The 21,075-nt window shown below is 46.5% G+C and overlaps 1 protein-coding gene across 2 annotated transcripts; it reads right to left on the reverse strand.

The window, feature by feature from the left end:
* Positions 1-2,886: 2,886 nt before the first annotated feature.
* On the reverse strand, positions 2,887-18,832 carry LOC118087965 (rho-associated protein kinase 1). Of its 2 annotated transcripts, XM_060275291.1 has the most exons (8): positions 18,414-18,826; positions 17,257-17,332; positions 9,591-9,649; positions 7,323-7,398; positions 6,725-6,783; positions 5,841-5,916; positions 5,051-5,111; positions 2,887-3,221 (listed from the first exon to the last, which is right to left on the reverse strand). In XM_060275291.1, the coding sequence occupies exons 1-8, from the start codon at positions 18,792-18,794 to the stop codon at positions 3,080-3,082; spliced, it is 930 nt and encodes a 309-aa protein (XP_060131274.1). In that variant the 5' UTR covers positions 18,795-18,826; the 3' UTR covers positions 2,887-3,079. The 2 variants fall into 2 exon arrangements, with proteins under 2 accessions (XP_060131274.1, XP_060131275.1); XM_060275292.1 differs by lacking the exons at positions 5,841-5,916; positions 6,725-6,783 and having other exon boundaries at positions 18,414-18,832.
* Between the last annotated feature and the right edge of the window lie 2,243 nt (positions 18,833-21,075).

Consider the following 21,075-nt stretch of genomic DNA (forward strand, 5'->3'; position numbering starts at 1 on the left):
TCTACAATCCTATGATTCTATCATAATATGGAATGACATTGTTTGGCTCTGTTTTGCCTTACCACTGGTCTTGGACCATTTCTCACCTTCAGTAGCAGCAGAAAAAAATGCAGTGTGGTATAGTGGTTAGAGTACCCTGCAAGGAGCTGGGAGACCAGGGTTCAAATCCTGCACTCAACCACGAACCTCTCTCTGTCTCTCTGCAGATCATGAACCCCAAAATTTAGAATGCTAATCGAATCTATGCCAAAGTCTTGCAGGGTGTTTTTTTCCGGGGGGAGGGGGTTTGCAGCCTTTTGCAGTGCCCCGCGAACCGAATTATCACACACCCTCCAGAATTTCTCCAATTAAAACAGACACGTCCTATTAACCGGTTTGCAGGGGGTTCCAAATTTTTTTGGGGGGGGGGTCGTAGTAAATGTCAAGAATTAACCCTGTGTTTGTAGTATCATTTGATCAGTTTGTGGGCTCTGAACGTGGGGGGTTTTGCTGGAAAATGCTGCAAAAATCCCTGAAAATCTTTGGCCCACCTTTGTAGTGGATCTCAAATTTTGGGGTTTCGTAGTTAATATCACTTTCTGAATGCTGGTTGCTGGAAAACACAAGTGAGGAGAGGGCTCTTGTGCTCAGATCCCACTCGGACACTGACAGATCTGGTTGGCCATTGGGAGTATAACAAGAACAGCTTGCCTAGTGGTCAGGGATTGTGAGAGGTGTGGCTCGGCAATGTTATGGGAAAAAAATCGGGCTTTTCTTTGACAGCTCAACTCTCCACCGAGGGATTCAGTGACCCTTAAGTCTGCTATCGGTCAGAGAAAATTGGATGGTGCAAGGATGTTGCAGAGCTGGAAAGATGGTAAGTTACTTATGAGGGCAGACTGGCAGATGAAATTATTGGACTATGCAGAGATGGCAAGATTAACTGGGGAAATCATAAACCAGGAGGATCAAAACTTCAACAGAGAATGGGAGAAATATAGATTGTATTTGAAAGTCCACTGTAAACTCCTGAATGCTTTTGTTGAAATTTGACAGGCTTCAAACAACTCCTGAAATGATTTATAGACTTCGGAGGACTGTAAATTAGATGGATTTATAGTACAGTGGGACCTTGGTTCCCTAAGCCCAAAATTCCGGAAGTAAGTGTTAAGGTTTTTGAAGGTTTTTTGGAAGCCGAACGTGCGATGCGGCTGTCGGCTATTGTTTCTTGGGCGCTTGTGCCAATCAGAAGCTGCACCTTGGTTTCCGAACGGACTTCTGGAATGGATTAAGTTTGGCGCTTTTGTTTTCGTTTTTTATTTTGCTTTTTTATTTCTGAGACTTTCTCGGTTCATTTGTTTTTGCGACTGTGTGGAACCCCGTTCAGCTACTGATGGATGGATTGTGTGACTGCGGAAATGGATAAAAGCCCCCCATCCAAACCATGACTATCATCAGTGCAGGTCAGGGGGGAAATTATTTTATTTTTTATCATCTACAATACTGTCTTATTTCTTTTATAGTACAGTGCATTGATTATTGCATTCATTTTATAGATCAATGGTCTCGTTAGATAGTAAAATTGATGCTAAATGGCTGCTTTAGGGGTTGTTTTTAAAAGTGTGGAACGGATTAATCCGTTTTGCACTACTTTCTATGGGAAAGAAGCGCGCCTCGGTTTTGGAACGCTTTGGTTTTGGGACGGACTTCCAGAACGGAATGAGTTTGAGAACCAAGGGGCCACTGTATGTATGCAGTTGAAAAAGTTACTTAAAGAACCCACAGAGGGGAGTGAGGGGGGGGTCCCAGGATTCGAAATTGTAAAACCAAATAAATTTTAAAAAGTTTTTATTACAGATTTTCCTGCTTTATACATCCCTCATAATCACATAACATAAATTTTTTAAAAAATTCCTTCAGTAGCACCTTAAAGACCAACTAAGTTTATATTTTAAGTTTATAAATTTTTAACTTGCATAGAGCACACAAAAAAAGAAAAGAAAGTGTTGCTTAAAAAAAGACAACACCATCAAAATAAAGAGAAAAAAGAAAGAAAAGGGGGAAAAAGGGGGGGAAAGGAAAATTAATTTCAATCTTATCTAAGCATTCTTTCTATCTTTAACGGCTTCCCCATTCCTCCCTTCCCAAGTCCATTTTAGTCCCAATTTTAGCAATCTTCACAATTTAGCACATTTCTCTATTAATACAATCTTAATCTACATAACATATCTAGTTCTCTTGGGGGGAAAAAGAGGAAGAAGAAAATATCTATCTATGAAAAAAACCCTTAGCCTTTATATTCCCTAAAAAAATGTTCCCAATTGTCCTTAATCTTTATTCCTCATTCGCCAAAAAGAGAAGAATTTTTTTAAATTCTTACCCCCCTCCCTTCCCCTGTTGGCAATCCCCTGCAAACTCCGACTAGATCCTTATAACACTCCATTTTCATACCATTTTATCCATCCCTTATTTAATAATCTATATATCTTTCACCCCGTTCCTTGTCTTGCCCACACCATTGCCAGACACACTCCTCCCCTCTCCTTCAATTGTTCCCATTCCTGCCCCCCTTTTCTTTCCCCCTCATTCTTCTTCTTTGCCTCCCAGTGCCAGATCCTGTTTAGGTCTTTTGTTTTTGACTTATTGTCGGTGACCAGGGACTGATCTCCCTCTCTCACTGAGAGACCAAACTCCTGAGTCTTTTCCTGTGCTGGAACCTGTTGGGTAAAGCTAATGTCCTTTGCAGCTTCTCTCACAAGATGCTCAGGATTCAAAGTTTTCGGCTCCTCTTCAATTCTAAAGGATCTTGTGTAAAATTCTAGTCTTTGCAAGAATGTTTTTTCTGTGAACGGACTTGTAAAACCAAATAAATTTTAAAAAGGAAAGAAAAATTGGATGGAGACGGGATCCCGTGAAAGCAAAGATCTTTATTTTCTGTTGCAAACAAGAGTTTCCCACTTCCTGCAAGGAGGTAAGAGAGGCCCAGAGCAAGAGAGGGCAAGCTCCTTTAAGGACTGCTGAAATCCCCCCACAGCTTAACCGAAATGCATGGCAGAAGGAAGTTTTCTTCGGGTGCTTCCAAGCGCAAAGACCAGAGGAACTACAGGAGACTGCAGAGGAGTCCGGGCACTATGAGTAGGAGGGAGGAAGAGATGGGGCCCCCGAAAAGGACTGCGCCGGAAGACGTCTGTCGTGTGTTGAGCTGATCCTTCAAGCGCTGGATTGTTTTATCTTTTTCCTCTCTGGAGAAACAAATAAATGGTTCGTCAATCGGCGTCTCATCTCTAAATGAGAGGACCACCAAGGGCAAGGCCACTGCTCCCCTCTGCTGGAAGCAGGAAACTGGGCCAGGGATGGAGCCCCTGGGGGGTCATATCCTGCAGGGCTCTTCTTCTGAGCTCAGGCAATAATAATAATAATAATAATAATAATAATAATAATAATAATAATAATTTACTTATACCCCAACCATCTGGCTGGGCCTCCGCAGCCACTCTGGGTGGCTTCCAACAAAATATTAAAATACATTCCACAGGGTGGGTGCCACCACTGAGAAGGCCCTCTGCCTGGTTCCCTGTAACTTGGCTTCTCGCACGGAGGGAACCGCCAGAAGGCCCTTGGAGATGGACCCCGGTGTCCGGGGTCGAGACACTCCTTCAGGTATACTGGGCCAAGGCCATTTAGGGCTTTCGAGGTCAGCACCAACACTTAGAATTGCGCTCGGAAACCTCCCAGGAGCCAAACCTCTCAGGACCGGTGTTATTTGGTCTCGGTGGCCGCTCCCAGTCGCCAGTCTAGCTGCCGCATTCTGGATCAGTTTCCGGGTCACCTTCAAGGGCAGCCCCACAGAGAGAGCATGGCAGTAGTCCAAGCGAGAGATAACTAAAGCATGCACCACTCTGGCCAGGCAGTCCACGGGCAAGGAGGGTCTCATCCTGCGTACCACAGATGGAGCTGGGAGACAGCTGCCCTGGACACAGAACTGACCTGTGCCTCCATGGACAGCCGGGAGTCCAAGATGACCCCCAGGCTGCGCACCTGGTCCTTCGGGGGCACAGTCACCCCATTCAGGACCAGGGAGTCCTCCACACCCAACCGCCCCCTGTCCCAAAAAAGCAGTACTTCTGCCTTGTCAGGATTCAACCTCAATCTGTTAGCCGCCATCCAGCCCCCAACTGCCTCCAGACCCTCACACAGGGCATGTGACATTGATTCACAAGCTCTGATGGGCAGAAGAGCATTTAGGCTTGGCAGCTAAGGATCAAACTGTTGGGAAATTCCATTCCACCTTTAGTGCAGACACGGAACTGTTGCGTGTCACATGTCTGTTTACATACTAGCACAGATTGCTGGGAACTTCCATTGTGTATAGCTTTTGCTTTCGTGACTCTCTCTCTGAGGAGACGACGGAGAGACGACATGTTTTCTTTGTCCTGATTTATACTTAATAAATCTACTTGTTGCTTCTTTTCGCGCAGCGCGCTCTGCTAATGTAGTGACCATAGCTGCCAAGTTATCCCTTTTTTAAGGGATTTTCCCTTATGCTGAATAGGCTTCCTCGCGAGAAAAGGGAAAACTTGGCAGCTATGATGTAGTGTACTCAGCAGAGCTGCCAAGTTTTCCCTTTTCTCGCGAGGAAGCCTATTCAGCATAAAGGAAAATCCCTTTAAAAAAGGGATAACTTGGCAGCTATGGTACTCAGACTTTTGAAGTCTGGGTCGCTGGTTTATGTTGCACCAGAGTTTGGGGGATCGTCCAGCTTGTCGGCTGGAAGCGCATGATCCAGCTGGGGGCTAGGCCACAGCCCTGTTTAGGGAAGTTTTTAATCTGTGATATTTTAATGTATTTTCGTATTTGTTGGAAGCCGCCCAGAGTGGCGGGGGAAACCCAGCCAGATGGGCGGGGTATAAATAAAATAATAATAATAATAATAATAATAATAATAATAATAATAATAATAATAATAATTCTCCCTTTGGGGGAAGAGGGTTGCCGAACGTTTGGGATTTCGGGGCTCAATCCTGCCAGGGTGTCCTTACGTAGGTGTAATATTTTAATTGGCTGTTCTTACCGTTCCCGCTTGAATTTTTCCTGGGTGCTTTTCAACTGATCCTGGAGACGGTTTTTTTCCCCTGGGAAAGGTAAACGAGGGCTTTTTAGATTCCCCTTCACTCGTTTGATTTTGACTATCCCTTTTCACAAATTCCGCACCTCGGTCTCGTAAACCTTGAGATGGGGCATTTCTGGGCTTCCCCTCTCCCAGCCCCTGAGGACTGGCCGGCTTTTACTCCTGACCGGGCCTTTAGACCTATTAACTCCCTGCTGCATCCGGAAACTCAGCCTGATGCGGAACAGTTGAAGGAGCTGGGTATGTTTAGCCTGGAAAAGAAGTGACTAAGAGGAGATAGGGGAGCCACCTTCAAATATCTCAAGGGCTGTCCCATGGGAGAGGAAGCATGCTTGTTTTCTCCTGCACCCGAGGGCAGGACTCGAACCTGTGGCTCCAAGTGACAAGGAAGGAGATTCCGACTCAACATGTGGAAAAGCTTTCTGACAGTCAGTCAGAGCTGCTCAACTTTGGGATGCAGGGTGGCGGACTCTCCTTCCTTGGACATTTCTAAGCAGAGAGGTTGGATGGCCACCTGTCCTGGCTGCTTGAGCTGAGATTCCTGCATTGCAGGGGTTGGACTAGATGACCGCTGGGGGTCCCTTTCAACTCTGCAGTTCTATGAATCAGGTCTCCCCCCACTCCTGTGCAAGAGGGGCTCTTCTTTCCTTCTGGGTCTCCTCATCTAGAAGTCCACATCCCAACTGCCAAGCCCCACGAGGCTTCTGGGACCCCTGCCCTTCACTTATCTCACCATCCAGACGTTTGAGCGCTTCCTCCTTCTTTTGGACGTTGTCTTCCAGCACAGATGTGTTTTCCCTCGAATGTTTCTAGGGACAGGAAATGAAAACGCAAGACATTTAAGGTCGTGGGTGGGGAACCTTTGGCTTCCGGGAGGATGGATGTGGCCTTTCAATTAATTCTCTCTTTGTGGCCCCTGGGACTCTTCCTGGCCCCCGGCCCCCACCTCACTAGCCATCCTTGGGCATTTTTGAATGGCTGGGATGTGGCCTTGGACTCTGAACATGCCTCTTCCTTGCCTGGGAGGAGGGTTGTGCGAATGATGGAGGGTGGAGGATCTCTCAAACCATCACCAGTACACGAAGATAGAGAGAGAGAGAGATAGAGAGAGAGAGATTATAGATAGATGATAGATAGATGACAGATAAATAGATAGGTGGGTGGGTAGGTAGGTAGGTAGAGTCAGACATACAGACAGACAGACAGATGATGAGAGAGAGAGAGAGAGAGAGAGAGAGAGAGAGAGAGAGAGAGAGAGAGAGAGAGAGGTATATGATGATAGATAGATAGATAGATAGATAGATGATAGATAGATGATAGATAGATAGATAGATAGATAGATAGATAGATAGATAGATAGATAGATGATAGAGAGATTCAGTGCTTTTTTTCTGGGGGTATACAGGGGTACACATACCCCTAAACATTTTGTGAATCTTTTTACTTTTGTCCATTTACTGTATTTATTTTTCCCGATTGGAACTAAAAAATGGTGGTTTCTTGAGTCAAAATGAGAGTACCTAGGGAAAAAAGGACTGGATAGATAGATGGATAATCGATAATCGATAGATAGAAAGAAAGATAGATGATAGATAGATCGATAGATCGATAGATTACCAGTTCTTCTTGGCAGGAGGCCCAGTGCTTTGTGGTGTTTGCAAGGCTCTGATGGACAGCTGCCAAAAGAATGGGAAAAATTTATAAGTTATTTAAGAGACAACTATAAGCAGATGGAAACATTGCAGGGTTTTGATTTCCCTTGTAGTGTAACAATTACTATGGAAAATATGGATCGATATAATTTGTTTGGAAGTTTGGAAGAAGATGCAGTTTTAAATGTTTAAAATGAGACTCTGGGGGAGGGGGAGTCCCGATATTTGGTGGAATCTCTCTATATGGGTAGGTATTTGAATTTTTAAATAATTTTGTATTGTCAAATCAAATAAAAAAGATCCCCCGCCCCCCAAGAAATAATAAGTAGAGGTTGGATGGCCACTTGTCCTGGCTGCTTGAGCCGAGATTCCTGCATTGAGGGGGTTGGACTAGATGACCGCTGGGGGTCCCTTTCAACTCTGCAGTTCTATGAATCAGGTCTCCCCCCACTCCTGTGCAAGAGGGGCTCTTCTTTCCTCCTGGGTCTCCTCATCTAGAAGACCACATCCCAACTGCCAAGCCCCACGAGGCTTCTGAGACCCCTGCCGTTCGGTTCTCTCACCATCCAGACGTTTGAGCGCTTCCTCCTTCTTTTGGACCTTGTCTTCGAGCACAGATGTGTTTTCCCTCGAATGTTTCTAGGGACAGGAAATGAAAACACAAGACATTTTAGGTCGTGGGTGGGGAACCTTTGGCTTCCGGGAGGATGGATGTGGCCTTTCAATTAATTCTCTCTTTGTGGCCCCTGGGACTCTTCCTGGCCCCCGGCCCCCACCTCACTAGCCATCCTTGGGCATTTTTGAATGGCTGGGATGTGGCCTTGGACTCTGAACATGTGTCTTCCTTGCCTGGGAGGAGGGTTGTACGAATGTGTGTGTTTGGAAGCGAACCTCCTGATCGGAGGCGAAGTTTGCACCCGTCGTCCCAACCTGTGAACCGACGGACCCTGCTAAAATGGCAAAATCAGTTGCCAAACTAAGGCAAGAAAATGACAACGTGTTTATGGAAGAGTGGAGGTGGTGAGTGGATGATCTCTCAAACAATCACCAGGACACGAAGATGAGAGAGAGAGAGAGAGAGGACGATAGATAGATAGATAGATGATAGATAGATAGATAGATAGATAGATAGATAGATAGATAGATAGATAGATAGATGATAGATGATAGAGATAGATAGATAGATAGATAGATAATATAATAATTAATAATAAATCATTATTTATACCCCGCCCATCTGGCTGGGATTCCCCAGCCACTCTGGGCGGCTTCCAACCGAATATTAAAAACAGTACAGCATCAAACATTAAAAACTTCCCTAAACAGTTGTCTTCTAAAAGTAAAATAATTGCTTATTGCCTTGACATCTGCTGGGAGGGCGTTCCACAGGACGGGTGCCACTACCGAGAAGGCCCTCTGCCTGGTTCCCTGCAACCTCACTTCTCGCAATGAGGGAACCGCCAGAAGGCCCTCGGTGCTGGACCTCAGTGTCCGGGCAGAACGATGGGGGTGGAGATGCTTCTTCAGGTATACAGGAACGAGGCCGTTTAGGGCTTTCAAGGTCAGCACCAACACTTTGAATTGTGCTCGGAAACGTACTGGGAGCCAGTGTAGATCTCTCAGGAACGGTGTTATGTGGTCCCGGCGGCTGCTCCCAGTCACTAGTCTAGCTGCCGCATTCTGGATTAGTTGTAGTTTCTGGGTCACCTTCAAAGGTAGCCCCACATAGAGTGCATTGCAGGAGTCCAAGCGGGAGATAACCAGAGCAGATAACCAGAGCATGCACCACTCTGGCCAGACAGTCTCCGAGCAGGGAGGGTCTCATCCTGCGTACCAGATGGAGCTGGGAGACAGCTGCCCTGGACACAGAATTGACCTGTGCTTCCATGGACAGCTGTGGGTCCAAAATGACTCCCAGGCTGCGAACCTGGTCCTTTGGGGGCACAGTTGCCCCATTCAGGACCAGGGAGTCCTCCACGCCTGCCCACATCCTGTCCCCCAAAAACAGTACTTCTGTCTTGTCAGGATTCAACCTCAATCCGTTAGCCACCATCCATCCTCCAGAGATGATAGAGAGATAGAGAGATAGAGAGATAGACAGATAGATGATTGATAGATAGATAGATAGATAGATAGATAGATGATAGATAGATGATAGATAGATAGATAGATAGATGACAGAGAGAGAGAGAGAGAGAGAGAGAGAGAAATATGATAGATATATAGATAGATAGATGATAGATAGATAGATAGATGACAGAGAGAGAGAGAGAGAGAGAGAGAGAGAGAGAGAGAGAGAGAGAGAGAGAGAGAGAGAGAGAGAGAGAAATATGATAGATATATAGATAGATAGATGATAGATAGATAGATAGATAGATAGATGACAGAGAGAGAGAGAGAGAGAGAGAGAGAGAGAGAGAGAGAGAGAGAGAGAGAGAGAGAGAGAAATATGATAGATATATAGATAGATAGATGATAGATAGATAGATAGATAGATAGATAGATAGATAGATAGATGATAGATAGATAGATAGATAGATAGATAGATGATAGATAGATAGATGGATGGATAGATAAATGACAGATTGATAGATTCAGTGCTTTTTCCTGGGGGTATGCAGGGGTACCCATACCCCTAAGCATTTTTTGAATCTTTGTACTATTTTCTACTTACTGTATTTATTTCCCCCGATTTGAACTAGAAAATGGTGGTTTCTTAAGTCAAAATGAGAGTACCCCTAGGGAAAAAGCACTGGATAGATAGATGATAGATAGATAGATAGATAGATAGATAGATAGATAGATAGATAGATAGATAGATGATAAATTACCAGTTCTTCTTGGCAGGAGGCCCAATGCTTTGTGGTGTTTGCAAGGCTCTGATTGACAGCTGCCAGTTGAGACCGAAACTCATCGCTTTCTGTCATTCTACTCTCGGCGGAGGAGGTATGGTTCCATGGCTGTGGTTTACATTCAGCCCTTAGCTGCACGTATAAAACCAGGAAGGTGAATAACAGGACCACCAAGGTGACAACAACAAGACCCCAGGCAGCAGCCCCAAACTTCCGTTTTGGACTTGAGGGCTCCTTCGGCATCTCGGTGGGGGATTGAGGGCAACGGGCGTATGAAAACTGTCCACCCATCAGAAGCGAAACCCAAAAAGAGAGATCTCTGCTCTGGGCGCAGGGCAAAACTCTCCTCCGCCCCACAAACACCACGCCTCCTCCAACACTGCATCAAAATATCATTTTCTTTTCCTGTTGTTCCCCTGACTTTGCAGAAACAGCATCGGTGGCTGGAAGCATGAGCTCAGTTTTCAGAATCGAAAGTTAACCAAGTCACCTATTGCCAAACAGGGGCTGGACATGTTGTGGTCTGTTAGCTAAAGGGTTGGTTTCTTTTTCTTAAAAGAAGAAGAGGATTGGAGTGCCCTTCCCCCCCCCCAAGTTTTCTGACCCAGTGCAAGGCAGCTGTGGGGGCCAAGTGTGGGTTTTTTGGGGGGATTCCTTGCTGTGGGGAAGAGGAAAGCGATCCAAAATGCGGAGGTCTGAAAGGAATGGAATAAATGGCTTCTTCTGATATTGTTAGCCCAAAGATGGAAAGAAGAAGATGTCCCAATTTAAGAAGACGGGCAAATCAAGTTAATGGAATACACCGGAATGGAGGAACTAAGTTTTCGCTGTTAACTGATGTCTGATGTCAAAGAAATCAAAAACCATCTGACGTTTAGAAGACATCTGAAGGCAGCCCTGCTTAGGGAAGTTTTTAATGACTGGCGTTTGAATGTATTTTTATTTATTTATTAAAGATTTTCTTGATTTACAAAAATATATGCAGTGTCTCTTGTAACATGTTTACAAATCAGTTTCATTTGTTGAGACATCGGGAAGAAAAGGGGGAAAGAGGTAGATTTTTAATCTTTTGTTGGAAGCCGCCCAGAGTGGTGGGGAAACCCCAGCCAGATGGGCGGGATATAAATATATTTATATTTATATTTATATACTAGCTGGCCCTGCCACGCATTGCTGTGGTGTAGTCTGTGAAATGGGCCCTCAGAGTCCCCCTTCAGACTACCCTGTAGGCCCCAGAATTTCCCTCCAGAATTTCTCCAATTAAAACAGACACGTCCTATTGACCGGTTTGCAGGGCGTTCCAATTTTTTGGGGGGGGGGAGTTTCATAGTAAATATCAAGAATGAACCCTGTGTTTGTAGTATCGTTTGATCAGTTTGTGGGCTCTGAACGTGGGGGTTTTGCTGGAAAATGCTTCAAAAAACCCTGAAAATCTTTGACCCACCTTTGTAGTGGATCTCAAATTTGCCCAAGGAGCATCTATCTATCTATCTATCTATCTATCTATCTACCTACCTACCTACCTACCGTATCTATATCTTCGTGTACTGGTGATCATAGCTGCCAAGTCTCTCGTATTCCCCGGGAAACCCCCGTTTTTCCAGCTGCCCCCAGCCGAAAAAACGGATTTTTTTGTTTTTCCCCGGTTTATTCTGGCGCGTCGGCCATTTTGGAACTGGGCGGAGCATGCTCAGAAGCGACTTTTGTTGCTGATTTGCCCAGTTCCAAAATGGCTGCAGCGCGACTTCTGGTGCGGCGGTCATTTTGGAACAGGGCAGAGCAGCATCAAAAGTCGCTTCTGAGCATGCTCCGCCCAGTTCCAAAATGGCGGCAGCACTACTTTCGGTCTGCTACCTCCAGTCCAGTCCCTTATTTCTCAGGCCGGAACTTGGCAGGTATGCTGGTGATTGTATGAGAGATCATCCGCCCACCTCCTCCACTCTTCCGTAAAGACGTTGTCATTATGCTGCCTTAGTTTCGCCATTTTTGCATCGGTTCACAGGTCCATCGGTTCACAGGTTGGGGCGACGGGTGCAAACTTTTTGGAAGGCGAACGTCCAATGCGGGTGTTGGCTATTGTTTCCGGGGCGCCTGCGCCAATCAGAAGCCGCGCCTTGGTTTCCGAACATTTCAGAAATCCAACAGACTTTTTATTTTTATTTTTTATTTCTGAGACAAACCTAGACAGCATCTTAAAAAGCAGAGACATCACCTTGCCGACAAAGGTCCGTATAGTTAAAGCTATGGTTTTCCCAGTAGTGATGTATGGAAGTGAGAGCTGGACCATGAAGAAGGCTGATCGCCGGAGAATTGATGCTTTTGAATTATGGTGCTGGAGGAGACTCTTGAGAGTCCCATGGACTGCAAGAAGATCAAACCTCTCCATTCTGAAGGAAGTCAGCCCTGAGTGCTCACTGGAAGGACAGATCCTGAAGCTGAGGCTCCAATACTTTGGCCACCTCATGAGAAGAGAAGACTCCCTGGAAAAGACCCTGATGTTGGGAAAGATGGAGGGCACTAGGAGAAGGGGACGACAGAGGACGAGATGGTTGGACAGTGTTCTCGAAGCTACGAACATGAGTTTGACCAAACTGCGGGAGGCAGTGCAAGACAGGAGTGCCTGGCGTGCTCTGGTCCATGGGGTCACGAAGAGGCGGACACGACTAAACGACTAAACAACAACATTTCTGAGACTTTCTCGGTTCATTTGTTTTTGTGACTGTGTGGAACCCAGTTCAGCTACTGATGGATTGATTGTGTGACTGCGGAAATGGATAAAAGACCCCCATCCACCGCTCTCCCCCTTTTCCTCCCCAATGTCTCAACAATTGAAACTGATCTGTAAAAAAGCTATGAGAGACATTGCCCAAGTCTTTGTAAACTGAGAAAACCTTTAATAAAAATTTACAAAAAAAAAAAAGACCCCCATCCAAACCATGACTATCATCAGTGCAGGTCAGGGGGGAAATTATTTTAATTTTTATCATCTACAATACTGTCTTATTTATTTTATAGTACAGTGCATTGATTATTGCTTTCATTTTATGGATCAATGGTCTCATTAGATAGTAAAATTGATGCTAAATGGCTTTTTTAGGGGTTGTTTTTAAAAGTGTGGAACGGATTAATTCATTTCGCATTACTTTCTATGGGAAAGTGAGCCTTGGTTTTGGAACGCTTTGGTTTTGGTACAGACTTCCGGAACGGAAGGAGTTTGAGAAAAAGGTGCCACTGTATGTGTGCAGTTGAAAAAGTTACGTAAAGAACCCACAGAGGGGAGTGAGGGGGGGGTCCCCAGGATTCGAAATGATCTTGTGTAAAATTTTAGTGTTTGCAAGAATGTTTTTCTGTGAACAAACTTGTAAAACCAAATAAATTTTAAAAAGGAGAGAAAAATTGGAAGGAGGCAGAATCCCGTGAAAGCAAAGATCTTTATTTTCTGTTGCAAACAATAGTTTCCCACTTCATGCAAAGAGGTAAGAGAGGCCCACAGCAAGAGAGGACAAGCTCCTTTAAGGACTGCTGAAATCCCCCCACAGCTTAACCAAAATGCATGGCTGAAGGAAGTTTTCTTCGGGTGCTTCCAAGCGCAAAGACCAGAGGAACTACAGGAGACTGCAGAGGAGTCCGGGCACTAGGAGTAGGAGGGAGGAAGAGATGGGGCCCCCGAAAAGGACCGCGCTGGAAGATGTCTGTCGTGCATTGAGCTGATCCTTCAACCGCTGGATTGTTTTATCTTTTTCCTCTCTGGAGAAACAAATAAATGGTTCGTCAGTCGGCGTCTCATCTCTAAATGAGAGGACCACCAAGGGCAAGGCCACTGCTCCCCTCTGCTGGAAGCAGGAAACTGGGCCAGGGATGGAGCCCCTGGGGGGTCATATCCTGCAGGGCTCTTCTTCTGAGCTCAGGCAATAATAATAATAATAATAATAATAATAATAATAATAATAATAATAATAATTTATTAATTTATCACTCTGGGTAGCTTCCAACAAAATATTAAAATACAATAATCCTTCAAACATTAAAAGCTTCCCTCAACAAAGCTGCCTTCAGATGTCTCCTAAAGGTCAGATAGTTGTTTATGTCCTTGACATCTGACGGGAGGGCATTCCACAGGGTGGGTGCCACCACTGAGAAGGCCCTCTGCCTGGTTCCCTGTAACTTGGCTTCTCGCAGGGAGGGAGCCGCCAGAAGGCCCTTGGAGATGGAACCCAGTTTCCGGGGTAGAGACACTCCTTCAGGTATACTGGGCCAAGGCCATTTAGGGCTTTCGAGGTCAGCGCCAACACTTTGAATTGTGCTCGGAAATGTCCTGGGAGCCAATGTAGGTCTTTCAGGACCGGTGTTATGTGGTCTCCACTCCCAGACACCAGTCTAGCTGCCGCATTCTGGATTAGTTGTAGTTTCCGGGTCACCTTCAAAGGTAGCCCCACATAGAGCGCATTTTAGTAGTCCAAGCGAGAGATAACTAAAGCATGCACCACTCTGGCAGTCCGCGGACAGGGAGGGTCTCATCCTGCGTACCAGATGGAGCTGGTAGACAGCTGCCCTGGACACAGAACTGACCTGCACATCCATAGACAGCGGTGAGTCCAAAATGACCCCTAGGCTGTGCACCTGGTCCTTCAGGGGCACAGTTACCACATTCAGGACCAGGGAGTCCTCCACACCCACATGCCCCGTGTCCCCAAAAAGCAGTACTTGTCATGATTCAATCTCAATCTGTTAGCTGCCATCCAGCCCCCAACTGCCTCCAGACCCTCACACAGGGCATGTGGCGATGATCCACAAGCTCTGGCGGGCAGAAGGGCATTTAGGCTTGGCAGCCTGTTGGGAAATTCCATTCCACCTTTAGTGCAGACACGGAACTGTTGCGTGTCACATGTCTGTTTACATACTAGCACAGATTGCTGGGAACTTCCATTGTGTATAGCTTTTGCTTTCGTGACTCTCTCTCTGAGGAGACGAAGGAGAGGCAACATGTTTTCCTTGTCCTGATTTATCTATATATATATAAAAATGTAAAAATCGTCAAAGTGTCTGCTGAACTTTTCTCCGTAACCGCTTGACCGATCGTCCTGAAATTTAGACACAACGATCCAGGCCACTCCCCGAGCGTTGTTGGAAAAGAAAATCCCTCAAATTTCACACCTGGGCAGGTACAGACCTGGTTTTCCACCAAGTCAAACAGCGCCCTCAAGTGGCATTATTCCCTCAGCTCCTCCTCCTCCCTCCCCATGGAGTCTATGCCACACCCACAAAATAATGATGCCATCAACCAAGCAACTGAAACCACCAAGGCAGCCATTACCAGACAACCCACAGAGTCAGGCCAGGGCCAAGGAATGGAGAGACAAGGCGAAGGCCTCGGGTCACATTTAAATACTAGCCCAAGCCAAGGACTCGCCTCTACTTTAATGCCTAAAGACTAGGCCTCGGCTCCATTTTACAGACTAGGCCTCAGCTCTACAGCCCTTTAAATACTATCCCGAAAGGAGCCCTGGGTGGGAGGAGCCCAAATAGGTCATGGGCTGACGTAGGGTGGGGGGAGCAACCGTCCAACAACCACCAAAACAGCCATTCCAGCCCCAAAGCCCAAGCCCAAAGCCTCTCCCGGCGGCTGCATTAATAAACACCTGGCAGCATTAGGCAGTTATAGTGGGCATTGTGTCACATGCGAGGCTCCGGCGGCCATTTTAAGTAAGGGCAGTCGTGCCCCTTTTAACCTAGGCTTTATATACTACGACTGATTGCAAGCCTCTGCGTCTTTTTTTAAAAAAAACAACCATGCACTTTCTCTCCCCAGTTTAAGTCCTCAGATATTTGCAGTGGCCAATCCCCCCCCCCTCGATTTACAATCCCCTACCTTCCCCTTGCCACTTCCTGGGTTTTTTCTGGTACTGAACAACTCGGGTGCTTCAGAACGCGCCTTCTGTTGCCAGGCCCTTGCAGGGCCAGACAGAGGCCCGGGCCAGGTAGATAATGTGGCCCTGTTTTTACCCCTTTTGTTACTTTTTTCATTTTACTGCTTGTGAATATGCTGACTGAGGCCCTCTTTGGATTCGGAGGCCCGCGACAAATGGCCCATATGACCCCCCCTCCTTCTGTCTGGGCCTGTCTGTTGCTACGGGGCTATGGGGCTTCGCTATTTGATACCCCCCCCTCCGATCTGGATTTTTCTCTGGGTCCCAGGGCGCATCATAACCTCCGATCCTTAATCTAAATATATAGAAATGTTCACGATGCGTGCGCAGGGGCCAATGTATGGAGATACAGGGGGGAGGGGACAACAGAGGGCTCAGACAAAAGTGCATGCTGGGAAATAGAACCCAGAAACTGACAGTTCTTTCTCCAAGGGTGGGGGGTATTGTAGGAAGATACCGGGGGTAGGGGCCAACACTCCCCAGGGACAACAGAGGGGTCAGACAAAAGTGCATGCTGGGAAATAGAACCTAGAAGCTGACAGTTCCTTTTTGAAGGGTGGGGGCCAAGGTATGGAGATACAGGGGGAGGGGCCAACACTCCCCAGGGACTACAGAGGGAAGGGTATCCTACCGAAACACAGGGATGAGCCGGGGTGGAGGGAGGAGGGGCAGGATACGTCATGGATCGGGACAGGGTGGGGGTGGATCACAGGAAAGAACCACAGCAACGCGTGGCCGGGTCAGCTAGTGCTTAATAAATCTACTTGTTGCTTCTTTTCGCGCAGCGCGCTCTGCTAATGTAGTGTACTCAGACTTTTGAAGTCTGGGTCGCTGGTTTATGTTGCACCAAAGATCGGGGGATCGTCCAGCATGTCGGCTGGAAGGGCATGATCCAGCTGGGGGCTAGCCAGCTGGCCTATCGACCCCCTTTGGATGCCGACACGAACCTCCCCAGCAAGAGGTACTCTACCTCTGGGGCTGAAAGTAGAAAACACCTAAAGGCCACAGCCCTGTTTAGGGAAGTTTTTAATCTGTGATATTTTAATGTATTTTGGTATTTGTTGGAAGCCGCCCAGAGTGGCGGGGAAAACCCAGCCAGATGGGCGGGGTATAAATAAATAAATAAATAAATTTTAAAAAACCAAGAAGGTGAGATTGACTTCTCGCATCGCTCAGCCCTTTGGGCGAAGAGGGTTGCCGAACGTTTGGGATTTCGGGGCTCAATCCTGCCAGGGTGTCCTTATGTAGGTGTAGAATTTTAATCGGCTGTTCTTACCGTTCCCGCTTGAACGTTTCCAGGGTGCTTCTCAACTGGGCGAGCTGATCCTGGAGACGGTTTTTTTCCCCTGGGAAAGGGAAACGAGGGCTTTTTAGATTCCCCTTCGCTCGTTTCATTTTGACTATCCCTTTTCACAAATTCCGCACCTCGGTCTCGTAAACCTTGAGATGGGGCATTTCTGAGCTTCCCCTCTCCCAGCCCCTGAGGATTGGCCGGCTTTTACTCCTGACCGGGCCTTTAGATCTATTAACTCCCTGCTGCATCCGGAAACTGACCGCTGGGGGTCCCTTTCAACTCTGCAGTTCTGTGAATCAGGTTTTTCCCCACTCCTGTGGAAGAGGGGCTCTTCTTTCCTCCTGGGTCTCCTCATCTAGATGTCCACATCCCAACTGCCAAGCCCCACGAAGCTTCTGAGACCCCCACCATTCGGTTCTCTCACCATCCAGACGTTTGAGCGCTTCCTCCTTCTTTTGGACGTTGTCTGCCAGCACAGATGTGTTTTCCCTCGAATGTTTCTAGGGACAGGAAATGAAAACGCAAGACATTTTAGGTCGTGGGTGGGGAACCTTTGGCTTCCGTGAGGATGGATGTGCCCTGTCAATTAATTCTCTCTTTGTGGCCCCTGGGACTCTTCCTGGCCCCCGCCCCCCACCTCACTAGCCCTCCTTGGGCATTTTTGAATGGCTGGGATGTGGCCTTGGACTCTGAACATGCCTCTTCCTTGCCTGCGTGGAGGGTTGTGCGAATGTGTGTGTTTGGAAGCAAACCTCCTGATCGGAGGCGAAGTTTGCACCCGTCGCCCCAACCTGTGAACCGATGGACCCTGCTAAAATGGCGAACTCAGCTGGCTGCCAAACTAAGGCAGCATAATGATAATGTGTTTACAGAAGAGTGGAGGTGATGGGTGGATGATCTCTTAAACAATCACCAGTACACGAAGATAGAGAGAGAGAGGGAGAGAGAGAGAGAGAGAGAGAGAGAGAGAGAGAGAGAGAGAGAGAGAGAGAGAGATTAGATAGATAGATAGATAGATAGATAGATAGATAGATAGATAGATAGATGATAGATAGATAGATAGATAGATAGATAGATAGATAGATAGATGTTGATGTTTAGTCGTTTAGTCGTGTCTGACTCTTCGTGACCCCATACATAGATGATAGATAGATAGATAGATAGATAGATAGATAGATAGATAGATAGATAGATGATAGATAGATAGATAGATAGATAGATAGCTTCAGTGCTTTTTTCTGGGAGTATGCAGGGGTACCCATACCCATAAGCATTTTTTTGAATCTTTGTACTTTTGTCCATTTACTGTATTTATTTTTCCCATTTTGAACTATAAAAGTGTGGTTTCTTGAGTCAAAATGAAAGTACCCCAGGGGAAAAAAAGCACTGGATAGATAGATAGATAGATAGATAGATAGATAGATAGATAGATAGATAGATAGATAGATAGATACCGGTAGATAGATAGATGATAGATAGATAGATAGATAGATAGATAGATAGATAGATAGATAGATAGATAGATAGATAGATAGATAGATGATAGATAGATAGATAGATGATAGATAGATGATAGATTACCAGTTCTTCTTGGCAGGAGGCCCAATGCTTTGTGGTGTTTGCAAGGCTCTGATGGACAGCTGCCAGTTGAGACCGAAACTCATCGCTTTCTCTCATTCTGCTCTCAGCGGAGGAGGTATGGTTCCATAGCTGCGATTCGCATTCAACCCTTAGCTGCACGTATAAAACCAGGAAGGTGAATAGGACCAAGATGATGAGAGCCAAACCGCAGGCGGTGGCCCATAACTTCCATTTCGGACTTGAGGGCTCCTTCGGCATCTCGGTGGGGGATTCAGGGCAACGGGCGTATGAAAACTGTCCACCCATCGGAAGCGAAACCCAAAAAGAGAGACCTCTGCTCTGGGCGCAGGGCAAAACTCTCCGCTGCTCCACAAACTCCATTCCTGTTATTCCTGTGACTTTGCAGAAACGTCACCGGTGGCTGGAAGGATGAGCTCAGTTTTCAGAATCGAAACTTAACCAGGTCACCGTTTGCAAACGCAGGGGCTGGACATGCTGTGGCCTGTTAGCTAAAGGGTTGGTTTGTTTTTCTAAAAAAAGAGATTGGAGTGCCCTTTTGCCTGAAAAGTAGATGTTGTCTGACTCAGTGTGAGGCAGCTGTGGGGGCCAAGCGTGGGTTGTTTGGGGGGAATTCCTTGCTGTGGGGATGAGGAAAGCGATCCAAAATGCGGAGGTCCAGAAAGAAGAGGAGAAATGGTTCCTTCTGATCTTTTTAGCCCAAGAAGAAGCTGTCCTGACTTAAGAAGACTGGCAAATCAAGTTAATGCAATATGCCAAAACGGTGGAACTAACTTTCGGTGGGAGTTTTCGCTGTTGTAACTGATGTCCAATGTCAAAGAATCATAGAATCATAGAGTTGGAAGAGACCACAAGGGTCATCCAGTCCAACCCCCTGCCAAGCAGGAGACACCATCAAAGCATTCCTGACATATGCCTGTCAAGCCTCTGCTTAAAGACCTCCAAAGAAGGAGACTCCACCACACTCCTTGGCAGCAAATTCCACTGCCGAACAGCTCTTACTGTCAGGAAGTTCTTCCTAATGTTTAGGTGGAATCTTCTTTCTTGTAGTTTGAATCCATTGCTCTGTGTCCGCTTCTCTGGAGCAGCAGAAAACAACCTTTCTCCCTCCTCTATCTGGCATCCTTTTATATATTTGAACATGGCTATCATATCACCCCTTAACCTTCTCTTCTCCAGGCTAAACATACCCAGCTCCCTAAGCCGTTCCTCATAAGGCATCGTTTCTAGGCCTTTGACCATTTTGGTTGCCCTCTTCTGGACACGTTCCAGCTTGTCAGTATCCTTCTTGAACTGTGGTGCCCAGAACTGGACACAGTACTCCAGGTGAGGTCTGACCAGAGCAGAATACAGTGGTACTATTACTTCCCTAGATCCAGATGCTATACTCCTATTGATGCAGCCCAGAAACATCTGAAGGCAGTCCTGCTTAGGGAAGTTTTTAATGACTGATGTTCAAATGTATTTTTAAACTTTTGTTGGAACCGACCAGAGTGGCTGGGGACACCCAGCCAGATGGGCGGGGTATAAATATATATATTTCTGTGAAAAATTAATACCGTACGTAAATAACTTTTTGGGGGTTAGGGGGCGCAGCGCTTGCCTTGCCTCCTGGCCCTCTTGCGGTTGTTTCTGCTGCTGCAACAAATAATAGGCAGACAAATAAAATGATTTGTCCTCATATTATTTACTGTTTTTGTCCAGTTTGCCCAATGAAGTATCATCAATCCCTTCTCTCTTTGGACTCCTGCCTGCATTATTTCAGTGACTTGGCTCACGGTGGTGCCCCTTCTTCTGTGATGGGCTGCCCCTCCCTTAAAGTTGGCAGGATCTGTTTTGCTGAGAAATTGCATCATTCCCAGGCCATAAGAGCTGTAAAAGAGATTTGGCACCTCTAAATCAAAACATCTTCCCTCCCAGATGGCCCCTCCCTAGCCTCCCATCACCAAGTTCAGGGGTGGGGTGTCCTCGATTGCTTTCCCAATTTGGAAACTAGATCGAGATCTCACTGGAGGAGCCGAAGAAACCAGAAATTCTCTCTCTGCACTTCTGGATTCGGAGGAACAACCTCACAGGGTTGTTGTGAGGGTGAAATGGAGAGGATGGAAATCGTGAACGCTACCTTGTGCTCTTTGTAGGGTGCTATATAAATGTAAATAAGAATAAGAATTTATTATTTCTGCCCCGCCCATCTGGCTGGGTTTCCCCAGCCACTCCGGGCGGCTCCCAAAAGAATATTAAAAACACAATAAAACATCAAACATTTAAAAACTTCCCTAAACAGGGCTGCCTTCAGATGTCTTCTAAACATCAGATAGTTGTTTATCTCCTTGACATCTGATTGGAGGGCGTTCCACAGGGCGGGTGCCACCACCGAGAAGGCCCTCTGCCTGGTTCCCTGTAACCTCGCTTCTGGGTGTCTGGGATGGACGATGGGGGTGGAGACGCTCCTTCAGGGATACTGGGCCGTTTAGGGCTTTGAAGGTCAGCACCAACACTTTGAATTGTGCTCGGAAATGTCCTGGGAGCAATGTTTCTTCTTACATCTGGGATAGCTCAGTCAGTAGAGCAGGAGCCTCTTCATCTCAGGGTTGTGGGTTCGAGCCTCACATTGGACAAATAAATTCCTGCATCGCAGAGCGTT

This window comes from Zootoca vivipara, chromosome 6 (assembly GCF_963506605.1).
Source record: "Zootoca vivipara chromosome 6, rZooViv1.1, whole genome shotgun sequence".
Taxonomy (NCBI): Eukaryota; Metazoa; Chordata; class Lepidosauria; order Squamata; family Lacertidae; genus Zootoca; species Zootoca vivipara.

Coding starts and splice junctions, on each gene's coding strand:
- LOC118087965 (XM_060275291.1), bottom strand. CDS start 18,794: ATGGAGTTTGTGGAGCAGCGGAGAGTTTTGCCCTGCGCCCAGAGCAGA. Junction 9,650..17,256: donor AGCGCTCAAACGTCTGGATG/GTGAGAGAACCG, acceptor CTCAACTGGCAG/CTGTCAATCAGAGCCTTGCA. Junction 7,399..9,590: donor CCTCCTGCCAAGAAGAACTG/GTAATTTATCAT, acceptor TCCTGTCCCTAG/AAACATTCGAGGGAAAACAC.